Raw genomic sequence first — 22,783 nt, 5'->3', positions numbered from 1 at the left:
ACCTGCTATTGAAAAAAACCCCAAACCCTACATTGCATTTTCATTAATACTATTCTTAACCTATGTTCAGGATCTAAATGAATTATTTGAAGAGTTCAAAAAGTTGAGTTCTTAAAGGCAGCAATTCATGTGAATAGATAGAATTAAGAAATTCCCTTGTTATTTTAATTTAATCCACAGGCAGAACTAGCATAAATTTACTTAGAGATAAACCTTTAATCTGAACACATATGCTAAAGAATAAAATTCTCACTTTTCTCAGAAGGTTGCTCAGTATAGCACTTTGTAAACCACAAACTGTAAGTCCACACCCAGAGAGTACAATCTTTACTTTTGCTAGCTATCCAGTAGCATGAGCTCATGAAATTTCCATTGTCAGTTTATTTTTACCAATGAAATGCTTTTCTACTTAAATATTTAAAGACTTATTCTCTTTCAATAAATAGCAGTTTTCAGTCAGACTAGTCAAACCAAACATTTCAACTCATTAATTTTTTACAACAAAATTCCTCAAGTGTGATTGGAAGTCATAAGGAGTATTTTACCAACAGTATGTACTCCAAATTAGTACAAAAAACCAGTATCAAGAGGGTCCACACTAACTGGAAGGAAGTGACAGGAATCCCTAACAATAAAATTATTCAAGGCTTGGCATTTGATTTACTTTACTTGTAAAGTAACTTTCAAACAAGAAAAAGCTTGCTTCTGCTGTAAAGATATCAGATTCTTGGGGGAAGTCAAGATACACCAAGACTGGAGATGGCTTTGATACCTCAATGATTATTAAGCTTTTTATGTATTGAACTGGTTATTTTTTTTATTAAAAAAAAAATCCACAACATTTGTTTGAAGGTGACATAATATTAGACAATATTGATTTACTACTACATCACAGTATTTGTAAAGCTTATGGAAAGCCAAAAGAGAAACAGCCAGTGACATCACAGTAGGTTTAAAACTTTAGTAACTGCTGTTCACAAGACATAAGTCTAGTTTCACAACAGTGTAATTGCTTTTTTTTTTAATTGCAGGAAGTAGTCACAAGATGTCACCATATTAACATCTACATGAAAATACCCAAATAATCCGTAAGGTAGAGAAAGCAATATATGCTATCATTCTCGTTAAAAGGAAGTGGTTTCACTCATATAGGTATGTTTGGCTTAAGAGCCACAACCATAATATAAAACATACAAACCACTTGGCAGAAATTTTGTCTCTCTTATATTGTTTAAAATCAAACATTCAACAATTTATTATTGGGTTTGGGAGGGATTGAGGGGTTTGTAGTGGGGGTTTCTTATTTGTTTTTAACTGCAATGTTTCCTGTAACCAGCTTACATAATTTTGAAGTATCTTACTCTTGAACATCACAGTCTTAACATCCACAGTAAGATATTCTTGAGTTACATTAAGGACTAAGGATTGGAGAAAGAAAAAAAAACAACCTAAACAACTTGGTAGGCAGGGAAAAAACAAAAAAGACAACATCATAAGTCTAAAACATGTAATATGTTGATGAACATTGACTTTTCTCAACTACACAGGAGATAGGAATTATAAATCAAGCACTGCAGTAGTAGCTCCTTTGCTCCCTTTCAAGTAGTAGACTATCAAAGAATTTTAAGAAAAATATTCTTAACATACATGCAATCCACAAAATACATGCATATGAAATCCTAGTCAATAGAACTTAACAGCTATGTAGCTCTAGTATCAGACCAATGTTCCTATGTATGTCATCGTAGCCACTACCACCGTCTCAAAATTTCAGCATATATTCTTTAAAATTAACTTTTTTTCCTGTTTTGACTCAGACCAAAAGAAAACTGACAGGAATGGCAACATTATTCATGAAAAACAACTATTTACAACAGCAATTACTTCACCGCAGTAATTACAATTCCTTTAAACCCAGTGGTAATTTGGTCCCAAGAGCTGCCTTTAGGTTTGTAGATCATGCAACACTTGCAGTTCCTACAGATGAGTTAGCCAATTGAGTCTCAACTCTAGATTAAGATAAGCCTTAAACACAAGTATCCCCCACTTTTTCTGAGAAAGAAAGAAGAACCTGTGGTAAAACCCATGAGTTTTGCCAAGACAAAACCTCAAGAAACCAGAATCTCTGGCCACACAGAAGCATACTGTTGAAAGTAACTAGAAAGTTCAAAAGTTCCGTGGACTTGAGCTTAATGCTTGCTTGTTTTCAGAACTCCACAAACCTATCAGTACAAAAAGCAGCTATCAAAAAGATGCAACATTGCTAGATCAGACAATTTACTCGGACTACCATACCTGCAATAGGTCTCCTTCATCAAAACGTAGCATTTCTATTATGCCATCCGACTGGATGAAAGCTGCAAAGAAAAACAAAAAATTAAGTAATTTAACAAAAATCCATTTTGTTACTAAATCAGAAGAAAAATGTAAACATCTTCATTTTGTAGACTGAGATATGACAAACCAAAATAATAATGCATTATCTACCAAAATAACAAATGCAAGTCTGTGACACTAACTTTACTTGAGAAGTACCATTCTTGGCAAATTAGTCTTTTATCTTAAAAATGTTAAACTCCAAAGTGAATTACTTCTTCTAGGATCTTGAAAAAGTGATTGTACCAAGCCAACTCCCAACTTCAACAAATATGACAGGCTGGGTCCCTGAACAAATGAGTTTAATACATCTAAACTCACAAAGAGTTCAGACACAAACAGAATTTCTGTTTCATTTACACCCATAATCTTTACTGTACATCTGGAAAGCCTCCTTCACACTACAGCCTAATCCTTGGCATGGCAACAATCCTCTCCATCTTGACAGGAACATATTAAAATTTGAAACAGTTTAGAAGTGTTTGTACCATAAGACTAAACTCCATGAAAAGTTCATTCTTCAGTCAAATAAAGGATCCTCACACACTCCACTAATTTCCTCTACATGTTTGGTCAGGCAATCGTTTTTCAATTACTCTTAAAATGTAGGGAATTCAACTTTCTTCTAAAGACAAGAAATAAGGGCATTGCCCTTCCTGTATATATAATAATCTGTAGAAGAATGAGTATGATTTAAAGAGGAAAGAAAAGTTCAAAGAGTTCTACATTTTTTCCCCACAAATCTACTCATATACACACACACACACACAAAGGAGGTCTTTAGAATAAAATGCAGCAACAATCTCAAATGAGACAACTGTATTAAAAAAAAAAAGTTCTGTAAATAACTCCTCCTCTACCCCGTGTCTTTTTTCCATGACTGTCTTTACCATGTACCATTCATGCTAGATGAAATAGAGAATTATAACACACCTCTCCTTCCACAAACATGAACAACTTCAACAGGAAGAAATTAAAGATTTCCCAGTACACAGAAGCACACTGTGTGCTTCTGGAAGATGGATTTTGAATCCCAGTCTGAAAAAGGAGACTTAGACTTTTATATCCCACTTTGAATCTTTGTTTATTATAACATCACGAACAACGCCACTCTATGATGCTTTAATCAAAAAAAGTGTCAGTACTTTCAGAAAACAAAAGCACTCTTGGTAGACAGGAGTAAAGGCACCTACCACATAGAGAAACATTAGCTTTGACATCTATTTGTCTCAAACATTTTCTCACTGGCTGCTTTGGTGACACCTCACTCAGTACCCAAAATTCACTATGCTACTTAACATATCACTGTTTGCAAATTCCATTCTGCATCCCTGACTTTCCCACACATTTTGATACCTTCTCCTTAAAGGCACAAGTTCCACAACCTTGCTTTCATATGACCCAAAGTGAAAGTCAATATAAGACAAACATTGCTGCTATCATCTCCAAAAGTCCCTTTTAGTATGCAAAAACCCTGAAACAAATTTCAAAGATCCCCAAACAACAAAGTTTTATGCAATTGCTTTTCAAGTAACACACACACAATTCTAATTTGCACAGGCTGAAAAAGCCCAGCTCAGGTGAAGTATGAGACTCACCACAGAGGAGAAAGGGGGAGAGCATAAACAACACACATTCTGCAATATTTATACTGACACTGCAATATTTATAGTGCCATAAGAAATCCTAGTAAGTAGTGTCAGCAATAAGTTAGTATTTTTTTGTGTGTGCTTATTACTATTACCTAAATGTTACTCAAAACAAACAAAAATCGATCATTGATCCAAGAATCAGGAGTTTGGTCAATCATCTATACTGAACAGCTATATAGAACATAGGGTAAGAGATTAAAATAAAAAACAACAAAAAACAAACAAACTAAAACAGCATTTGAAAAGCTGTTACAAAATCAAGTCCTACAATTTATGAAATTTTGTTCTTTTAAAGCTTAAATTACTGGAATTGGTCTGCCAGTTTAAAGTTTAATGCCAAAACAAAGAATAAGTGAATTCTTCTCAATTTAACTGACAATACATATGATGCAAGACATTCATTTCATGGTCTAATTTTGGTTTTAAAATAACTGAAAAAAAGGCTAAGTGTATTGTAGTGCAAGATGTAAGAAAATGAAGCTTTGACACGTTAGGTTAAAATGCAGAGTATGACAGTTAATTGTGATTTCATAGAAGTGTCATGCTTATCCTCTGCACAAGAACCCCAAATTACAGATTAACTAGCACAGAGAGAAAATTCTCAATTTTTAACTTGGAGATAAATACAGATGAAATTATGTTTTCTCATGTAATTGATTTATTAGAAGTTCAGCAATCACAATTGAAAAAAATTATAGATACAAGCAAACCTTCCTATTAATCAAAAGGAATTGCACCTCTGAAGTTGGACTTTTTGACATTCTATTGCTATCTAGATCTCTAGTTTGGAAACAGAGAATACACAGCATTTGATTGCAACATTAGACTCAAAAAAAGCCATTAGAAAACAACTTTTTTATATAAATAATCTATTAACAACCAGCAAAACATAAAAGGCTATTTCACCTAATCACAAATTCTTAGTATTTTTGAGGCTTTTTTCCCTGATTTAAATACAATGCACTATCAGTCCAAAGAGCAGAAAGCAGCAACAATTCTTCCACAAGGATAAAACACACTGAAGCCCCCAGAAATGAGCCCAAGCTTTCCACCCAAGCGTCTTAAATGCAGACAGACCTTCTACAAGCCCCTAACATTTTTTCAGCCACTCTTTAGTTATTTAATCTTTACAACAACTTATGAACTAAGCAACAGATGTTACAAAACATTTTCAATGGATAACACTGTTAAATAGAACTGCTATTCATCGCTATATCATTTAAGAAATGTTTTCAGAGAGCAGATGACAATGCCAGGTGAAGTCAGATGCACTGCAAAGTCTGGCTGCTGTTCATTTCACAGTGGACACAACAAGACGGTGATGAAGCTGCTGTGGTTATACTTTTCATTTTGGTTTAGACTAACTCGCAAGCCTGCATTTCTCTTTATTGGTTATTTCATCAAAGCAAGGAAATGGCAAGTAAATACATATACCCTCATGAGATGAAAGCTTGTTTTTGCAACTGGCTTCTCAGACTCTCAACTCAGGATGAAACAACAAGCCACCTGATTCAAATGAGGCAAAACTAATTATATTTAAAAAAAACTCCACTGACGAGTCATAAAGAGTCATCCGAATCCCTCTAAGAGCAGCTCTCAAACCATTCAACATGGACCACAGAGACTACAAAGTCTTCTTCGAAGTGAAATGCTGACAGTGTCCTTGTCAGTACTTTTTTGCCTGTTCCAGAATTAGAAGCAGTTGCTCATCTTTTGCCATTGTGCTACCTGACCTAAGCAAGTTCACAAACCTTGCAATGCAAGCCCAAAACCAGTTTTTACTGCCCTTTTACACAAAATACGTATGTCACCAATAGACAATAGGTTATTACGAATGTGCAAAGTCACTGTAAGTAATTAAGTATGAGATCACTTGGGCATACTTTATTAGGTGAACCATTCCCCGTGCTACAGAGGAAGATGACTGTTCGCTGCTAAGTCCCTAACAATTTCCCCTGGGAAAACTTCTTCCCACAGCTTAAGCTGATACCATCATGGTCCATTACCAGTCTAATACTGTAGCCAGTACTTTAATACTCTGGAATAGTAAAATGCAGCAAATTAACAACACTTGCCTGTGCCATTTCAGTCATCCCTGCCCCATGACTGGTGACTACTACAAGAGGGGCACAACATAATATTTGGGGTAGGAAGCATTTCAACTGTCACACCATGATCTGTTGCTGCACAAATCAGCAGCCAAGAAGCCAAATTACACATCAAGAAAATAATTTCTTCCTGACCTTATGGGTAATTGAAGCCCTGAAGGCTTATTATAATAGCTGTTAGTCAAACTTTAAATGTTCATGGACCAAAGAAGAAAAAAAAATACATATTCATATCCGCAGATTTCAAGGCTAGAAGAATTTTAGTCTCATTTCCTCTTCACCTATGCTGAACAGAATACTTTCTTCTGAGAGGTACACACAAATTCCTCTCAAGTGAAAACCTCTATCCTTTCAACTTCTGCAAAAAGCAAATGTAAGGGATTCATGAGAATCTGTAACAAGTTCAGTCACTCTCGCTACTAGGATATTATATGATTTCAGGGTCAAATTTTTTCAGCTTCTAGCTTGTGTATTCTTGTTTTCCTCTTTTCAGACAGTAGGTCACTACTAACAGAATACATAGAAGCTAACACTAAAAATACTCTAAGTTTCATTTTCTCTTTTCAATCTACAACATTTAAAATGTGACTTCTTTGATTAAGTCAGCTTTACTATGAAAAGCCCATAGAAGATATCAGAAAAAGAATATGAACTTAGTCTTTCCACTTGCTGAAGAACAGCTTGTTCTACTGACAGCACTTTCCAAGCATTCCAAACTCTTTAAAAAATGGTGAAAGAAAACAAATCACCACAACCATAGCCCCCAGTCCCCAAACCACAGCTTTCTGGAACAGTGAAAGCACTATCTAGTCATTATTACCAGCAGATTCCTAAATGCTTTCCCCTTCCCTTTCCAACAACATCATAGTGCTTGACAGTAAACACCGAACATGGCAAAAATTAAACCAACAGTAGCTGAATTAACTTAAATTCCTCAAAGCTTAAGCAGCATCTTTTCACAAGATACACCTAATAGAGAAATCTTGCTCAAACACATCCCTATTTTGACTGTCTCTTGTCCAAGCCTTTCATATTTGGGGTTAAAACAAGAAAAATAGACGTATAAACCATCAAACAAGAAAATTTTAAAATCCTACACATCTCCAAAGCAAACAGGAACTTAATATCAAAATCACTTTAGCCAACACCAGTCTTTAGCTGTGACTGAATTACACAAAACAGAATAAATTTGCATGTAATGCGAGAGCAGTGAATATGCCAAGGTTCTTGGTGCACAACAATAACAAAAAAATCTCAATGGCTCACAGTTTATGAGGCCTACTCTGACTGAGATCTGATTTTTAAGGTGGCTTTGCACACTTATCTTTCATTTAGCCACTCTTAATTTTTTCATTTTAATAGGGAAGTATATTCTGGCAGATATACTTAAAAAAATACTATTCTGAAATATAACTTAGCTCTGAAACAGCTACTCAATAGCAGCGCATTGATTTATTTTTTATGTTAATGATCTCTATATATTCTCTTACATGCTTGCAAGAACCGTTTTCTTTCCTAAGTCTTGTCTAAACCAGTTTTCTTTCTTGTAAACTGGATTGATACAACCCTGTATCATCTAGTCAATTCATTTTCTCCCAATTCTAAAAATAGTGTCCTATCTTACCAAAATAGGGAAAGGTCAATTACTTAAATAATTCCTAATTTACATTAAGTTTTGTTTTGTTTTTTTTTTAAAGTCCAGTTCCTAGCTCTTTGTCTTAATGACTAAGCTCACTTCACCGTAACTATAGCTACACGAGCCAACTACAATGTGCCAAATACCATTCACTTCTGTCTATGTAATTGTTACATTTGTATCACTATTGGTTAAAGTGAAGAACTAAAGCTGGACAAGTTATTTTTAAAGCTCTATGAATTAACTGCTTATGCACAGTCACACAATTTCAATCATCCTGAACAGTGAAAAATTGAGCAGCATGGGGAATACAGGTAGGTGGATACAGAATGAAAAAATAAAAATATTATGGATGGAAAATTACATTGTAAAAAATAAGACACCATACAGATAAGGGGAAACAGTATTACACTGTTTAATGCAAGTGTAATTAATGCAAGTGACCACTTTAATCAGCTTCAGGACTACAGAAGTCTGGTGAGCCTTAAGAAATATGTCCAAGTTCAGTGTCCAACGCAACAAATCTGTTTTAAAAAGGCCTGTTCTCCAAGATGGACAAGTCAGTGTAGCTGTCAGCCTGGATTTCTGCCTATGTCCCAACAGGTGACTGTTCACTGGAAATGTAAAAGGTCATTCTCTTATGAGACAGTGAATGTCAGGCAAGTGAGAATCACCAGCCAGCAGCCTTGCTTTCCAGCTAAATCCTCCTGCACCTACCTAGGCAATTTGCTTGTTTATTTACCAGTACTCCATAACAAGAGGAAATTAATAATTTTTCCAGCAGACCTCAGGAAGAGCCATCATAAAGAAAATACACACAATGCAGTAAAGATCACGTGTACATATGTCACACTTTGAAGTATTTTTACACAGAAACATATTTACACTTTCTTCATTATTAAAATTTCTAATGACCATCCCTCAAAAAGCCAACTGGCCAAATTTGTATTTTCTGTTTATATATATTAGATTTGAAATAGAACCATCCCTAGATAATGCACTTTAGTCATCGTGTGAAATGAGAAAGCAATACATTAAGCTAAATAACAAAAAGACAAAATCTTCATCAAAATCCTCATTTTGTACTACTCATTAAAAAAAAATTTCTGACTTTACACAATGCATACTCAAGTTCATATGCACTTGAATGCAACCTGTACCCAAGTTAATACAAGCTAAACAGAGACAGTAGATCACTTGAAATACCTGAGCACACTACTCACTATTTCAGAGTGAAGGGTGAAAAGTAAAATGATTTCTACTTTACTGCACACAACAGCACAAACTGAGAATATCACTAACACCCAACTAAGTCTGCATGTAATTTTTCACTAACTTACTTTTATGTCATTTCTGCCTTCAGAGAAAAGACAAGCTTCTTTGCCCAACAAGGCCTTTCCCTAGTAAGAAGAGCTATCACATCGTGCTCATTCACTCATCTCTTTTCCCCTTAGTTAAGACTGATGCAGATTTTTAGGAATTCAGTCACCAATTCAGTTTTTAAAGCTAGCCTCGAAAAAGAAAGTGACAGTATGATTCTGATTCAGAACACAGGCTCCAGACAATGAAGCTACTGCTTAGACTGAGAAAGGACAAAAGTGAGTCTCTACCCTGAAGCCACTGCTCACACATCTGGCTCACAACATGTGTTTCACGCTTCAGAAGACAGTGCAACTGCATCAAGGTTCCTTTTACAGTTAACACTAATTAGATGTGTTCTGTGATAAGATATATCCTTGCAAAGATGATACACGCATATATAGAAATAGATAAGCTCACTGAAAGTAACATGTATGCCACCTAACAATCTGCTTTCATTTATATTCCTAACAAAATTACATTAGATGATTTCAGATTGACACACAAAAAGATTACATTTTATTCATACACTTTTATTCTCAGATGCTGATTCTATATTCAGCCTGTATTTCTGCCTTACAGAAATGTCCATTTCCATCCACTTGGACTAAAGCAATTTTTATTTTTATCTAGTTTTTTTGTAATGAGTGTAAAAAACTATCTGCTATTGGCCAAAATGGTGGATTTCAGGTGGTAGCAATAAAGGCCATAAAACTCCACTTGGAAAAAAATAACAAAATACTACTTTGAAAGCTGCCAGATGCTTTAAGTTGGCACTTTACTTTTAAACTTTTCAAAATTTTCATTAGCTCCTCCAAAGATATTTATTTCCTGGCTCCAAAATGCTTCTCAAGAATAATACTCAATTCCATTCATAGGGAGTATAAATGAGAAAGCTTATTTTAAATATTTTTTTCAATTAAATAAAAAGGAGAAATAATTCTTCTAGCAGGAGAATAATTTTCATGCATGTAATTTTTTTAAGCCAAAGAGAACAATACTCCTGATACTCATGGAAACTTCTCAAAAATAATTTAAAGATATTTAAAAAAATAAAAGGGAGCTAAAGAGAAAACAAACATCTGCCAGTAGAATCCTTTTTTTTTTTTGCTTTGAGCCATAACAAATGTGGCTTTCTATTCCTTCTAAGGATAGCAATTTTAAAATTTCAATACGTTAAATTAAGTTATACTCCTATACATGTATTGTTATGGAATGGCACAGATACAAAATTATGTGGAACTAACCTAAAAAACAAAATACGCTGTCCTTCAATGGCAGGGGAAAAACAACAATCCCTCCAAACTACTCTTAAGGATTTATCTCAATTTCTCAAGTTTTAGATCAGAAAATTTTCATTGTGGCAGTTTTACTGCCCATATAGCACTGAAAACTGATCTGCAAAAACATAACATGCACTTAATGAAATTCTATTATTTTTAGCATATAGAAACAATTATAGCATATAGCAACATTCAATATGAAGCTCGCCAGAAACAGCAGTCAGTTCATGGCTTCTGCAGCCTCAGGAGAACAATGCATTAAATGACAATAATTTCAGCTATTAACATCAGTCTTCCAAACTCATACTCTCATTAAATGAACCACTGAACAGACCCCCACTTACTGAAAAAAAAAAAAAAAAAAAAAAGGTTGTATCAACACAATGGAAAGAACCCACCTAAGAAGTACATCCAGGATGATTAATGACCTTAACAAACACTAACAGAGAACAAGCACTGCTCTCCACACCATAGAAAAAAGGAAGGAAGATGCAATTTTTAGAGTTTCCAAAAAACCCTCCACAGAACAGGAAGGTGATAGAGTCAGGCAGATACCTCCTGACATCGAAATGTCTTGCTGGCAAGGTGAATGCAATCAGGTACGAGCTATAGCTTATGCTCTGTGGACACTACTCAGTTTTCCATCCTTACTCCTGTCTTGGTAGCCACTACAGAGAATGCTTTCTAGCATTCATCTTACGGCACAGAAACAGTAGTCTACTGCCTACTGCTCTCCTCCCTGCACCGATTTTGCCTCCCTCCCTTCTTTCTCTTGGTCAGTTACCAAGGTGGAACTGCATGAATTTTTAGAACAAGGGTGCACGAACAACACAATTGTTTAGATTTTGTTGTGTAACAGTTGCGACTTGGTTAATACCAAGTTACCGGACAAAGTATCATTGAGAGGGAGCAGCACAGTATCCCCGCCCCTACTATGCTCCCCTGGCAACACCCAGTGTCCGCTGGAAACAGCTATTAAGCCTGACTACAAGTGAAAAGGAGTGGCAAGGTAACGCTTGCCCAGCTACCATATAAAGTTTATAAATACAACAACTGAACGCCAGAAAAAGGTAGAAAAGGCCTGATGTTAAAGCCATAGTGTTAGCAACACTGCTTTATTGATTGCTGAGCACAGCAGGCCATTGACTTGCTATGAGGGAGCACAGACCACCATCAGAAAAAAGCTGGCTGCAAGGTCTGATAAAGCCAGAGAAGAAAAGGGTGGAGAAGAATAACTGAAAGTTTTGAAAAAAGATAAAACACAGAGCAAAAACAATTAAACAAAACAGGTAAATTTCCGTTTCAGGGGAACACTCCAAAAACATTAATAAGAAATTAAAGGTGCAAGTAGGCATAGGGAAATTAAATGCTTGCAGACATGCAATTTAGCTACCTACAACACCTTGGAAGCTGTTATCCCTCAGAAGTAAATAAATAATCTCTTTTGGTCAGACTCTTTTACAAACAGCTGTGATGATTTAAGTTGACACCCGGTGCAACACAGATCATGATTTTACCCAATAATTCCAAACCCTTAGGCTTAGTGACAGAATACATTATGGAGAGACATCTAATTCAATCACCACTACGCTGCCCCCTAAGACAAGGCTTCACTCAAAAATAGTTCTCATTTCTACTTTGATATGCCTAGTACTCAGTCTCAACCTAAATAGGCACCCCTTTGCTAAATTCAACATTAGAGGTGTTTGTTTTTTGGTTTTTTTTTTGTTTTGTTTTTTGTTTTTTTTTTTCACAAAGCAGGTATTTTTAAAGGACAATTAATTAAATAACACTAAATAAATAAATGTTTTATCCAATTTCTGAGATCCTTAGTCTAGTCTTTTTCCCTGGAGAAATTTCATTTAATCAAAGAAAGAATGCACAGCACTCATCAAGTACTAAAACTCTGATCAAATTTTCCTGATGAACTGTAAGTTTGTTTCAGTCTTTTCTCCAGCAGATAATGACATTCAGTAGTACTGATTGGCAGAGTGACTTCACCTGTGAAGATTCAGACTGTCAATGACAACTATCTCTTTTTCAACATCAAATGTTTGGGATGTTTCTCCCAAAACAAGGAATTTCTTAATCTTTTGACTATTTTGGAAGATACAGGTCAGCCAAAGGTATATAGGTACATCCTGACCGAGTTAAGCACCACAAAAGGCAACTTACAAGGTATGATAATATAAAAATAGCTGTATCAGAATATAAAAGTTATACACACACCCCTTCTTTATCTTCTTACACTTAGGAGAAACAACTCAGAGGGCAAGAGTAGCCTCAGTGCCTCCTAGTATACGCTAAATTTCTGGTACCTCTAAACTGCCTGTCGCTGGCTCCACAGATTGAAGTTACACACAGGTTCAGAATACCAAAGCAAACAGACAAGAAGGAAATAGCTTCTAGTAAGGACCAAGTACTCCATGTCCTCTACTACAAGAAAGGAACAGTCAAAAATTTCACATTAACTATCCAAATCTCTCAGTATTTCCTCAAACATATTAACTGCACAGATTGTGAAGTATAACTTTAATACATCCTGTATATTAACATGTAAACCACAACTAAATGTATTGTTATACTGCCAGCAGCTGGCAATGACAAAAACTAAAAGCTGTATTATGCTTCACATGAAAGATGGGACACAAATACTCCTTTTAAAACAAATTTTCAAGAGAAAAAACAAAAACATGGAGACAAATAAAGTATATGTGATCCACAATTACAGAAATAAAGAACAATTGACAAAGTCTTATTTTTATCTATGATCACTTTTTTAAGTGATGCAGCAACCCATTAAGCTTCCTGGTACAATTACAACTCTGCTTCTACCAAATTATATCTGCATTACTATTACCATAGCACTGACTTCACCACAGAGTTACACAAAAAGTCAGACTTCTGTCTTACAGATACTCCCATCAGCTGCAACAAAACTACTGCAAGCTCCAACTAAGTTTCAAGATCACAGGGGAGACACAAAATATTGAGATAGGGAAACTGAGGGTGGAGCAGACGTCAAGATTGTCATCCAGCTCAACCTTCTGCAGAAGCACAGTGAACGCTGAATTTGGATGTCACTTTAGGCTGTCATTTAGCTGGGCCTTGAAAACCTCCAAAGTCAGAGGTTTCCATAACCTCCCTAGAGAACCTATTTCAATGCCTGACGAGCCTCACAGTGAAATACAGACTCATTATGTCAAGGCAGAAGATCATAGCCATCCTGACCAGAAGCCGTGACAGATGGGGGAGTCAGTGATCCATACAGAAGCCCAGCCAAGCAGACCCACGCCTGTGCTGGGCTGCATGTCTGGGCTGGCCGTCAGGCCCGTGCTGCACGTACTCTGTGGCTGCAGGGGGAGCCCAGACAGCCCTCTGAAACAGAGAAGCTGCAATCAACACCACCAGCAATTATGCCACCTGGGTGGCCTTGCTTTATCTGAAAGTGCAGATGGAAGTTCCCATGTGAACATCCTTTCTACCTGACAGAAAAATTATGAATACAGTTGTCTTCTTGCAAGGAAATCCAGCAACAGAACAACCTTTCTATGGATGGGGTCTGCACAGTGTGTTGCACGTGGACTGTTCAAAGGTCTGTCTGGTGCCACACAATTCAGGGTTCTCAGCATCAAAAGAGATCCAAGATTATCTATGCTATTCTCTCTTTATATGAAAACAGATTTTTCAATGCTATTTTATAGTGTCCAAGTGCCTCTCTTACTCAGATAATCACAGAGCAGCATCTCCCAGCAAAAAACAAACTTTCCTCTTTAACTTTATGGCCCCTGTCTCAGGTTCCAGACATGTATCTCTGTAAGGAGTCGGGCTCCATTTTGCTCCATAAACTACTTTGATACTGGCATACTGCCACAAGATACCTCAGCCTCCATTCATAGGTCATGCACATATTGACCATCCTTGCAGACTTCCAGTGGGATGGCAGAGAACAAAACTGGATGCAGTGGTTTAGGTGTGGTCTATTAAGTGCTGACTACATAAGAATAATCATGTTGTTCAGCCCAGTGGCTAGACTACTGTATGTTGCCAGGGTACATTGCTGACTCATGTGTAGCATTTCCAGGTTGTATTCCCTGCAGGTGGTTATTCTGTCCCATATAAAGGGCTTTCCATGTGTCCTTTTTGGATTTCATTAAGGTCCTGTCAGCTCATTGTTCTGTCCTGCTTAGGTCTCTCCAAAATGCAGACTTGCTCTTGAGTATTGGTACATTCCAACTCTATATCAGTGACAAAGATCTAAAGCAGGCCAGGTCCCAGAACAGAGCCAGGAAGAGCTCATTGTAGCCAGCCTCTGAGGCAGAGCATGAACCACTGCAGGAAATAAACCAAAACCATATACCTTGTAGTTTATCTAGTTGTTTGGGCACTTTTGTCATTATCTACAAAATCCACCTGTAAATATTTGTACAGTATTTTGGTGCAAATCACTAATTCACTTAGACTTATTCTGTGTTTCTAGATTATTTCCTATTTATTTGCAAGCTTCAGATAAGCACTCTTTAAATTAATTTAACATATTACAACACTTATTAGGAAATGTTGCAAACTACTTAAATTGGTACCATGCTTGTTTACAAGTTTGTCTCCTATCATCACTACTTCAAATGGTGATTTAATCTCGTTAACATCATACTTTAAAAAAACCTAGTCCTATAACCAAGGGCTGTCTGGAATTTTTCTAGTTTAAGTAACTTTAGAAAGTCCACGTACATCCTGTTACATCGAATCCATACAGTCCAACATAGATCCAAGTGTTCGACTGAAAAAAACCCTCAGATAACACTTAAGATATTGCAAAGACAAACTGTTTAATGAAGAACAGGTAATGGATCCATTTATAAGATGACTTAAACAAACTAAGTATGTTGCATTAGAGTTAACCCAACAGTTCTACTACATAACATTTCCTAGCTTCATAGAGTACACAGACGGAAGGAGTGGTAGTGTAGTTTCATTTCCTGTACAGTTCCTTCCACTAAATTTCACTCACGTATCACTAAAACCAGTTTGATAAGGACAGCAAAATTCCTGTTCTCAGATGGTTCTCTGCTGCAAGCTATGCCAGGCAGTAGGAGGAGTGGTATTAAAAATGCATCTATGATAGTGAGAAGATTAATCTGGTAATTGCAGGAAATTGCAGGAAAATCTCAAACTAGTGAAACACCTCAATTTTTTTCCTTATTTTCAGGGATTGGAATTACACGGCAATTCTTCAGCTCTTTGCTATTTCCCCATTACATCCAAGGTTTTTAAAGAGAGCGAGAGAGACAGACATGATCCTGGTTTAGTCCCTTTAATATTCCAAAGCAAAAGTTATCCAAGGCTCTTTATGAGAAAATGCTAAAACCATATTTTCAAAAATGTTAAATGCAAATGCTGCATCACATCTTTGCTGCAGTCAGTAAAGCCTAATTATTCCATAAGGATAGTTGAAAAAACAGAAATACACAGCAATCCTGCATCCCATTAAAATTTTAACAGCTGCCTCTAACAAATCCGTATCAGACACAAGTTTATTCATTGCTTGTATTTATGACTAGGAAGATAAACTGGAAGTATTTAGCTCTGATGGTCACTGAATCCTTTGGTTTCTCCCTAGACAAGAAGAAATTCTGCATCCTCTGTCTTGGTAGAAATAATTAAAATGCTGAAATACTAACACAACATTTTTGAAAAACAGGAATTATGTTTAAAATAACTTTAGTTCAAACTCAAATTTGCTAACTCCTGCAGTGTGAATGGATCAATTCAGTTGCTTCCACTGTAAGGACCAATTGTGCTCAACTTTTGGAAATACAGGATAATGCAGGCTGGACATGACCCCAGAGGCTCTGACCCTGTCACCTGATCAGAGAACATCTAGTTAGAGGAGGCTGCTCAAGGTATTACTCAGTCCAGTTCCAAGTACCCCCACTTATTACTGTGAAGAATAGAAATTTATTCAACTGTTGACTTTTAGAGAAGGTAAAAAAACAACAACAAAAAAAAAAACCACTTTCTTGAGTACCTGTTATACCCAGGTAAGGTCATGCTGTAGACTGACAGTCAGTGGTGCTACACTGGACAGAAGGTACAAGCAAGAGAAATAAGAGAGATCATTACATTATTCTCGCCGAATCCACAAACACAGGAACAAACCAAACTGGTTCTACCCTGTGCTTCAGTCACATAACTTTTACTGCTCATTATGCATGAACCATAGCATCCACCATTCACTGTCAGACTCCCAGGTCATTTACCAAGTTTACTGTTTGAAAAGATTACTTGAACTTACAGACTCAGTAAATCACACTGTGACACCATAACACACACCACTTTAAGCAGCGTAAAACTGGGTAGGCTTTGAAATAGAGTGACTCACAGCAAATGTTCAAGCAAACAGCTGAAAATTTTAAAATGCACAAATACATCCAAATGACTCAGAGTAATCCATATTGCAATCATTCATAAAAAAATCACAACTGAAAGCTTTAAATAATGCAAAACCTATTGACTTCCACACACTCTGGTGGAATTTCATATTAAGCACTACACAAATCCATAGCAAGTTCCTTCAAGAGATGACAATCCAACACCCAGAACTGAGCACACCATCCTTCAATGGACCTCTACAGGCAAGGGGACCCCAGTCTGCATCACACATACAATATAAATAAAAGTCAGTAAGGGAACAGGAGATGCAGGGAGAGAAAAGCACCCACTTTGGGATTACATTGAAGGTCACAGAGAATATGGGTTCTCAACTTCCTGTCCACTGCAGTAAAATTTTTCCTTTATTTTAGTCCAAAGATTTCACAAGCAAGTAAGAGACTATTCAAACCGAGCACATGGTCAATATTTTTCATTCACAAGTGCACAGACACAGTGCAGACCTAATCAGCTGTCCCACACTTAAGTTTCAAAACCACAGTGAGATAGCATGGTCAATTTTTATCCACTTTGTTTTCTTCACACTCTTCATGATTCTGATGTGCTACTTCAGCTGCTGGAGTGTTTCCAGTTTGATTGAGGTCATTCTTTCTGAATCAAATTTTGATTTAAGCCAGGGTCAAAACACCAGCATAAAAGTAAAAGCTGGCATGCTGTAGATTAGCTCTGACAGCAGGATATGACAAACAGCCAGTATATGTGAAGAGACTTTTCATAATATTAAGCATATAAGCTTTCTTTCAATCATCTTCCAATATTAATCTAATTTTGATACTCCTGTGGAGTATCCTGGTTTGCTATTTTAGATATCAGTAAAAAACAAAAAGCAAAAATTATTTGAGATTATAAAGAATGACAAAAATTGAACTGGAATTCCAACATATCAGTGCACTGCTCTAATGACAATATCACACTTACACTCAGTAACTTACTTCATTTCTAGGAAGCTAGCAGAGAATACATCAAGCGTTAAGAAAAAAAAGCTATTTCCACTGGTCTATCTGGTTTCATAATGTAGATGTTTAAGTAGAATTATTTTCCCAGATCCAGCACTAAAATGTAACTTCAAAAATTACAGACAGTTTTTGAACATAGCCTAAATATCAACCTTGCTCTATCTGTACCTACGTTGTGAGCAGATGGGTAGGTAAGAGAACTATCAAAGTAGTCTCAACAGGCTTTCAGTCAGCTGGCTAAATAAAAGGGGATTTTTTTTTAAAAAAAATGAGCTGTATAAAGTTAAGATTTTCTAAAAATATTTCAATATATTTAAATAAGGGAACTGACACAAAACAGTTCAGGTAAAAAAGCATCCTCATGTCAGACATTTATCTTCAGAACACTTAACTTACCATGGGGTTATGGAATTACTATGGCTTCCAGCAACCTAAAACCCAGAAGGCTATTCTGTGTTTGTTGTGTGGCCACCCCACACCAAAAAAAAAAAAAAAAACCAAACAAACCACAAAACAAGCCCCAAAACTAAACAAACAAAACACCAAACAAACAAAACAAAAAGCTCACCAATATAAACTGATACTTGTCCCCAATCTATGTGGCAATACAGAATGTCATAGTTACACTAGGAAAGGATAAGCCTTACAAAAATCCTGAAAATCATACATATTTGCCAAAGAAACTCTAAAGTTATTTTTTGCCCTTCCTAAATAGCAAGTGGCTCTTTGAGACTGAAATTTTTTCCTGCCATGTCATTCTTTTGCAATGGTTCGTAGATTTCCTAACTGAAAAAAAACCCAAAAAAACAAACAAAAAAACCCAAAAAAAACCCAAAATCCCATAAAATTTTACAACCTTCTCAGTCTTACTCATTCTTCAGCAATACATGGACACCCATGAGGACCCAGCTAGGCACAAAAAAAGCGCCACATATCAGTGTTTAGTCTGAAATTGATGTTTAAGGTTCTCTGGCTGGTTCAATCACACTTTACTCTGGTATCTCTTCAGATACCAGATAATTTCCAGAAGTTATATTTGTCTAGCATGGAGAGAGTGTACAGCAGTATCACAGTTTATCAAGACTTTGATTTACAGCTAGAACACACAAACAATTTCCGTTTTGCTTCTTGCTTTTAGGCAAAGATGTTTATGTTACATTTTCCCCCCCTCAAACTCCTTAGCTAAGATTGATGCTGGAGTATTCTAGGTAGACATGACTGTTTCTAGTACCCAATCTTCTTTCTACTTGTGACAGTTCCATCCATAAAGAACTGCTTCCTGGCTCTTCTCCACATGAAGCCAGCATTATCTTCTCTCCATCAGCTCCATCATTCCCTCAGTTTCTCCTCAGGTATATGCAAGGTAAGAGGAACAGTGTCCTCTACATTGATTTTTCATTTTCTTTTGTCATATTCTGATCTATTCTCCTCACACTATTCACCTGGCACTTGCTTCTATCAAGTTTTTTCTGCAGCAACATCTCTGGAGTACATACTGCACTATGCCTTACTATAGCCACCTTCAACTCAGCAACAGTGCTCAGGAACAATAATGCACAACCTCAGCCCCAAATCCCTCTCCATAGCTTCCTTCCTGCAGCTGTAGTGAAAAATGTATGCCTACATTTGGGAGATGGAAATGATATTCCAAGCTACTTCTCTGCTTCCTGACTATTATTTTTAAACTGTCTTACTACATTTAATTTGACACAACCTGGTAAAAGCTAAGGCACTTAAGGGCAGAGCCTGAATACCCTCTCCTCCTTTCTTCTCAACTACTGTTTCATTTTGAACTCCCACCTTGGTCTAAAGGCCTAGTGTCCAAAGTGGTCCTTCCTCTCCTGTTCAGTCACTACCTCTTGCAGACTGGCTTTATTGTAGCTTAAGATAAGTGGGACTACATAAACTATTGTTTGGTTTACGTTTTGTTTTGCTTCTTTTTAATCCAGGGTTTAAGCAGTCATTGCACTCAGCAAACAGAAGCAAGACAACACTTTCCAACATGTGATCCACAAATGCATATTGCCAGTGAATTCTGCTCAGGAGTTCATAAAAGATGAATAACAGAAAAAAACCAAACACCAAAGAAACACTTATTAGTGACCTTAGATGTACCACTCATAGACTACCATAAGCAGCAGAACACTTGGCAAGAAAATAAAATGTCAAAAATCTGAAGACTAAAAGAAATCCATGTACTATTTGAGAAAAAAATTCACCTTTAGAAAATGACAGATGTGTTGCTGGTATAAGTTTTAAGTAATAGACTGTATAAACAGAAACAAACGTTATCAGTACAAACTCTTCTACTTCTTGAGGGGCTTCAATCATATCTGTTCAAACTCTGTGAATCTAAAACTGCCCTTTTTTATTCAGGAATGCCAAGGAAGTCCATAGAGAAAGAAAAAAAAAAAAACAACAGTATCTTCTTCACAAATGAACCAACCAGACCATGGCCTCAGCTGTCACAGCTTTTAGGGTATGAATCAATTCCATCATACCAGTATATGACATCACTGACAAAGCTTATAAACACATATACCTTATTACCTGTGAAGGAATGCAATCACAATAAGAGTTAAAAATAGAAATTTCTCAAGCATTTGAACTCTTTTAGTACCTCAAGACACTACAGGCCACACTAACAAACTTACACATTCTAATCTCTCTAAGGATATGTGATCATACTCTGTTTTCTAAATGTTTACATTCTCTGTAGACAAAGTGAAATGAACAAGAGTGGCTGTGCAACAACTGATTTGGGATTTCAATCACCTTAATATCAACGTCCTCATATTTGTAAAAGGAATCTACTAGGAAATTACTGGAATTGAGCCCTTCTTTAGAAAGGTATAGCTACTTTTTTTTTATACGTGCCTTATTAGGATGTATTTCTTCCCTCAAGTTTGGTCTAGACATACAACTAGACCCTCCTTGCTAAGCTCCTATTCCATACAATGTTTACTCTTATTCGTTTTTATTCTTACTCCCTTTCTTCCTGTCAGACCTCAATCTCCTCCCTCTTCTGGTGTAGCAACTTGCCTGAAAAGCAAATTCTCCTGTCCAGCCAAAGTAAATCTGTTTCACCTACTTTAGTAATACATTATATTTACCTGCTGCTTTTTCATGCTGCCACACAGCCATGCTTTCAAGCAGACTACAAGTCTGCACTTTGGAAATGCTTGAAAGCTGTTCTCAGCAATGCTACAGATTATGCTTAGGTGTTTTGCTTGGGGCTTTTCTTCCTTGCTAAACCACAATGAAAAGACTTCACACCAAAATCACAGACACTACAAGTGAGGGAAAGTCCGCCAGAGAGAGACTTTATAAACTTTGGAGAAAACGCCATTGACTCCGCAAAGGCTCCAGAAACCTGATAAAAGTTTGGGGAGGAAAAGGGGTGTCCCACTGTCACTTGGTGAGGTATCAAAATCCAACCCATGTAAAAGCATGCATTTCTGTCCTTTCTCATGCAGCTTCGCCAGCCTGTTTGGCTTGACTTCGTCTCCTGCTGGAAGCCTGCCGCAGGGAAACCAGCTCAAGGCGAGAAAGGCTCCTATTTTTTTTATTTATTTATTTCCCTTTCCCCTATTTAAAGGGCAGCTCCAGCTCCATCCCTGTCTCCGCCGCTGTCAGGGAGGCGAAAGCCCCGCGAAACGTCAGCGACACACACGGACACAGACACACAGCCGCACTCCGGCAGCCGCGGTGGCGGGGCGGGGAAGGCAGCGCCGCGACCGCCCGCACGGCCAGGGCAGCGGCAGCGGCGGGATGCGGAGCCGGCGGGATGCGGGACAAGGGACGGCGACCCCGGGGCGCCTCCCCAGCCGCCCCCCCACCCCGCCGCCGGGGAGCGGGCGCGGGCCGCGGCCGCCAACGGCCCCACCGCCGCCGGAGGAAGAAGAGGGCGAGCGGGGGGAAGGAGGACAAGAAAGGGAAGGGAAATCTGGGTCTCACCTTCCTTCTCGGCCCGGGCCGTGTGGAGGAGCAGCGCCAGCGCGAAGCGCAGCGCCGCGCCCCGCCAGGCGGCTGCCCAGCCACCGGCGCGGGGGAAGGGGCAGCTGCCGGGGGAGCAGCGGGGGCAGCGGGGGGAGCAGCGGGGGCAGCCGGGCGCCGCCGTCATCGCGCTGCTGCTGCCGCCGCCGCCGCCGCGCGTCCGCCGAGTGTCCGCGTCTGTCTCCGGCCGGGCCGCGGCGCGCGCGCGGAGAAGCTCGGGGAGGGGCGGGGCGCACTCCCCCGCGAGCGCGCGCTGCGGCTCCTGACGCGCGCGTCACGGGCCGCCACGCCCCCCGGCGGGGCCCCGCCCCTGGCGGGCGAGGGCGGAGGGCAGGAGCCATTTTAAGTGCGGGCAGCGCGCCCCTCCGCTGGCCCCGCCTGCTCTGGCCGCGGGGGTGCCGGCTAGGTCGCGTTGGTGAATTTATGTATTTGTTTTTTTAAGCTTTTGCAAATGCAGTGTTAGATCTGCTGTAAGCGCCGGCTACTGGCGGTGGGGTCACTGCGCCTCTTCAGCGCTGTCTTCTCCCGCTCGCCGGGCGGGCCGGGGGCGCTGTTGGTTCCCTGCCGCGGCTCTCCGCGCTTCTGCCAGCCCCGTCCAAGATGGCGGCGGGCGGCTTCGCCTGTGCGCGGAGCCCAGCGGCCTCGCTCGGGAGACGGGGGCGCTTCTCTCCGGTGTTGCTGCCCTTTTCTCGTGTCTTATGTTCCCAGCTGGAGGCCCAGAGCGTTGTGCAGTAGCTTCACCCTGAGGGAATTCCCCCCACCTCCTAGCTGCTGGGCCGGGCCGGGCCGGTGCTGTCGGCACAGCAGCCTGGGCAGCAGCACAAGCGGAGGACCGGGAGGTTTTCGTGCCTCAGAGGCGCGGTGAGACCCTGTCCTGGAGCTAGGGCGTGACACCACGCGTCTGCCACTCTTGAGGAAAGACGTGTGCCTATCACTGGGTGACACGCGTGGCAGTAAGGCCTTCGGG

At 38.7% G+C, this 22,783-nt stretch overlaps 1 protein-coding gene across 1 annotated transcript in view; it reads right to left on the bottom strand.

Moving 5' to 3' along the window:
• TMEM131 (transmembrane protein 131) overlaps positions 1–21,958 on the bottom strand; it is a 92,704-nt gene extending 70,746 nt beyond the window's left edge. The window contains exons 1-2 of the mRNA XM_021546692.3: positions 21,778–21,958; positions 2,296–2,357 (exon numbers count right to left, since the gene is read on the bottom strand). Of these exons, the coding sequence (XP_021402367.3) occupies positions 2,296–2,357; positions 21,778–21,943 (228 nt within the window). The 5' untranslated portion in view covers positions 21,944–21,958. The remainder of the gene's footprint in view (positions 1–2,295; positions 2,358–21,777) is intronic.
• Positions 21,959–22,783: the final 825 nt, after the last annotated feature.

This window comes from Lonchura striata, chromosome 2 (genome assembly GCF_046129695.1).
Source record: "Lonchura striata isolate bLonStr1 chromosome 2, bLonStr1.mat, whole genome shotgun sequence".
NCBI classification, from domain to species: Eukaryota; Metazoa; Chordata; class Aves; order Passeriformes; family Estrildidae; genus Lonchura; species Lonchura striata.
Note: the sequence above shows the minus strand (reverse complement) of the source record. Positions and strands in the feature narration are given on the sequence as shown.